Source organism: Montipora foliosa, chromosome 5 (genome assembly GCF_036669935.1).
Source record: "Montipora foliosa isolate CH-2021 chromosome 5, ASM3666993v2, whole genome shotgun sequence".
In the NCBI taxonomy this organism is placed as follows: Eukaryota; Metazoa; Cnidaria; class Anthozoa; order Scleractinia; family Acroporidae; genus Montipora; species Montipora foliosa.
In genome coordinates this window covers 34,822,092-34,824,591 of record NC_090873.1, presented here as the reverse complement: position 1 = coordinate 34,824,591, position 2,500 = coordinate 34,822,092, and the positions used below count along the sequence as shown (strand labels likewise).

At 38.7% G+C, this 2,500-nt stretch overlaps 1 protein-coding gene across 1 annotated transcript in view; it reads left to right on the top strand.

Moving 5' to 3' along the window:
• Nucleotides 1–900: 900 nt before the first annotated feature.
• The window catches only part of LOC138004044 (long-chain-fatty-acid--CoA ligase 1-like), a 43,191-nt gene continuing 41,591 nt past the window's right edge, over nt 901–2,500 (top strand). Inside the window, exons 1-2 of the mRNA XM_068850439.1 lie at nt 901–1,040; nt 1,166–1,347. Of these exons, the coding sequence (XP_068706540.1) occupies nt 1,183–1,347 (165 nt within the window). The 5' untranslated portion in view covers nt 901–1,040; nt 1,166–1,182. The remainder of the gene's footprint in view (nt 1,041–1,165; nt 1,348–2,500) is intronic.

Here is a 2,500-nt window from a genome sequence, read left to right as displayed (position 1 = left end):
TAAGACCAAATTGCTGCAGCAAAGACCAACGTAACAAAAAAATCTAAAGCACTGGATCCTGATGAAGGATCTAATCAGCGTGTAACTATTTTAACTGAACGACAAGTGCAAGGCTGTTCACTAGCAGTGAAGGAATATCTGTTAAATATCTGGTGATATCGTTCAAATGAAGATAGAGAAGCTTGCTAGAGAACACTTTTACTGTATCATATTGCAAACATTGTTTTCGTTCAAATTGTAACGTCCCATTAGCCAAAGACCATTACTTGTAACATCCTGATGAAGAAGGGCAGTGCCTTTCGAAATATCGGTACAAACAACAGATGTATTATACTCGTCTAGTTTTCTTCTCCGTTTGTGCAAAGACCAGGTCACTCAGCTCCAGGGTATCACTCGCAGCGGCAACCATATTTATTGGAGGGGTACACATCTGCTAACTGATATGTGTACGGATGGGATACACACATCACTGTGACAACATCATTTGTCCGTGCTGTTTGCGGTGTGGGAGTTTGCGAAATTTGCAGCTATTGCAGAAAACAAGTTCCAGCGTTCTACTGATGTTTGCTCAGCTCAAGTAACCATGTCTGTCCCCACTGTCACTTTCTTTGAGAAAATGTGATGTTAACCTGATATTTAAAGATGGATGTCCAGGAACAAAGGATTTTCTCGCGTGACAAACAACAGACGACTGCATAAAGTTTGGTGGCACTTCCGAAAATCTTCTTCGTGAGACAAAAATCTTCAGAGAGATAAGCTTTAACTCTTTCGAACAATGTTGACAGATTTCTCTTTGCAAAACAAACAACGAACAGGACCAAACCAGTCTGGATGAACTGGGGTTATTTAAAGAGTGTCCCTTGGGGATCGGACCTTCAAACAGGAAATATGGAACTGTCAGACTCTTGGCATCTTTCCAGTTTTCATGCCATTTGAAAAGGTTATTGAAGGTCAATATTTGACACACAAGGCACAAGCGAAGTTGTATTGAATCGTTTTATGTTTCGTGCACAACTGTCCAATTTCTTGCAGGGAACATCGTAAGTATCTCGGACTAACTTCCGTTTCGTGAAACCTCGCAAAAAACTATGCGCTGCATTTTAAATAAGTTTACTCTTTTTCAGCATATTATTTGAGTTTTTCCAATTGCTCATTTTATTTGTAGCAAATTAAAGTTAAAAGATGGCAAGTTACCCAGCGAAGGAGTCAGTTTTGACATATCTGAGCGACCCAGCTGTGGTAGCAGCTTTGGGTGCATTTGCAGTCACCTCAGCATATTATCTTTATTCTCGACCAACTCCACAACCATGTCCTGTCGATGTGAACAGACAATCCTACGAATTACCGGCAAGTATTACGACTACATTAATAGAAAAACATCAGTGTGTACGCAAAGTTGTGCAGATAGAAACTTGTTGATTAATTAATTAAGTTACTTATAAGCTTGGCTTGATTCGTATTGTAAGCTTAAATTAATAAACACAAGTAAAATTCACTTGATTTATAGGGGAGGCAAGGTCAAAACAATTATACTCGATGTAAAAATTTAGCCACCTTGTATTAGTAAAATACGAAGTGTACCTCGATTACATAATTGCGCCCGTTTTTCCCTTGTTTGTTTATTGTAGGGGAGGGGCTGCCAGTGCATTGCACATGGGACCAGTTTTGGAACAAGATAGTTTAGCTTTGAAGGTCCTTGAACAAACATACGAATTCCTCTGATGTGCAGCTGTTTCCTTTGGGAATAACTTAGTACAAAACTTTGAATAGTCTCAGTTGGCTTTATTAAAGGGGGATGATACACTGGCAAAAACTAGCCCATTTTAGATTTTTAATTTCAGAATACCCTAGCGCAATATTTTAATGGCATCCTTTGAGGATGGAACGAGAGAATAATAATTATAACAATGCAAGCCATTCATATGCAAAGAGGTGGCCGGGACGATATTCTGCAGTTTATCTGTTTTTTGTTGTTGTTGTTATTTGATAGTTTTTGGTCTTGTGTAGATGATACAGTTTTCATTTACCTGAAAATTTTGTCTTTTTAATGCCAATGATCTAGTGTTAATTGGGGTTGACAGGCCTGCAGGACTGAGGAGAACGTGGCCTTTTTTTGTCGCCTTTCTTATCATTTTGCTCTCACAATTGAGTGAATGCCCATCTCATGACATTATGGGCAGCTCCTTGAAAATTTCGTTTATCAGTGGTGGTAGTAAGTACCACTTCCTTGTTAGGATTTCTTTGAACTTTGGAACTCGTGGGTGGTGTTGTGTCCCAAAGAGCTATGTATAACAGTAACTAGATACAGACTTTAAAAAACACTTGTCAATTAATTAAAGGCAAGCAATAAAGTGACTCTTTGTAAACAGTGAGCAAGGTTTACCTATCAGTGGCTTAACACACAAGTTTATCTTTGCTTTGTTATGCAAACATTTTTCTTTACTTCGGTTTAAAAACAGGGCCAAAAACAATAAGCTATGCTTGCGGTGGCTTTTGGCTC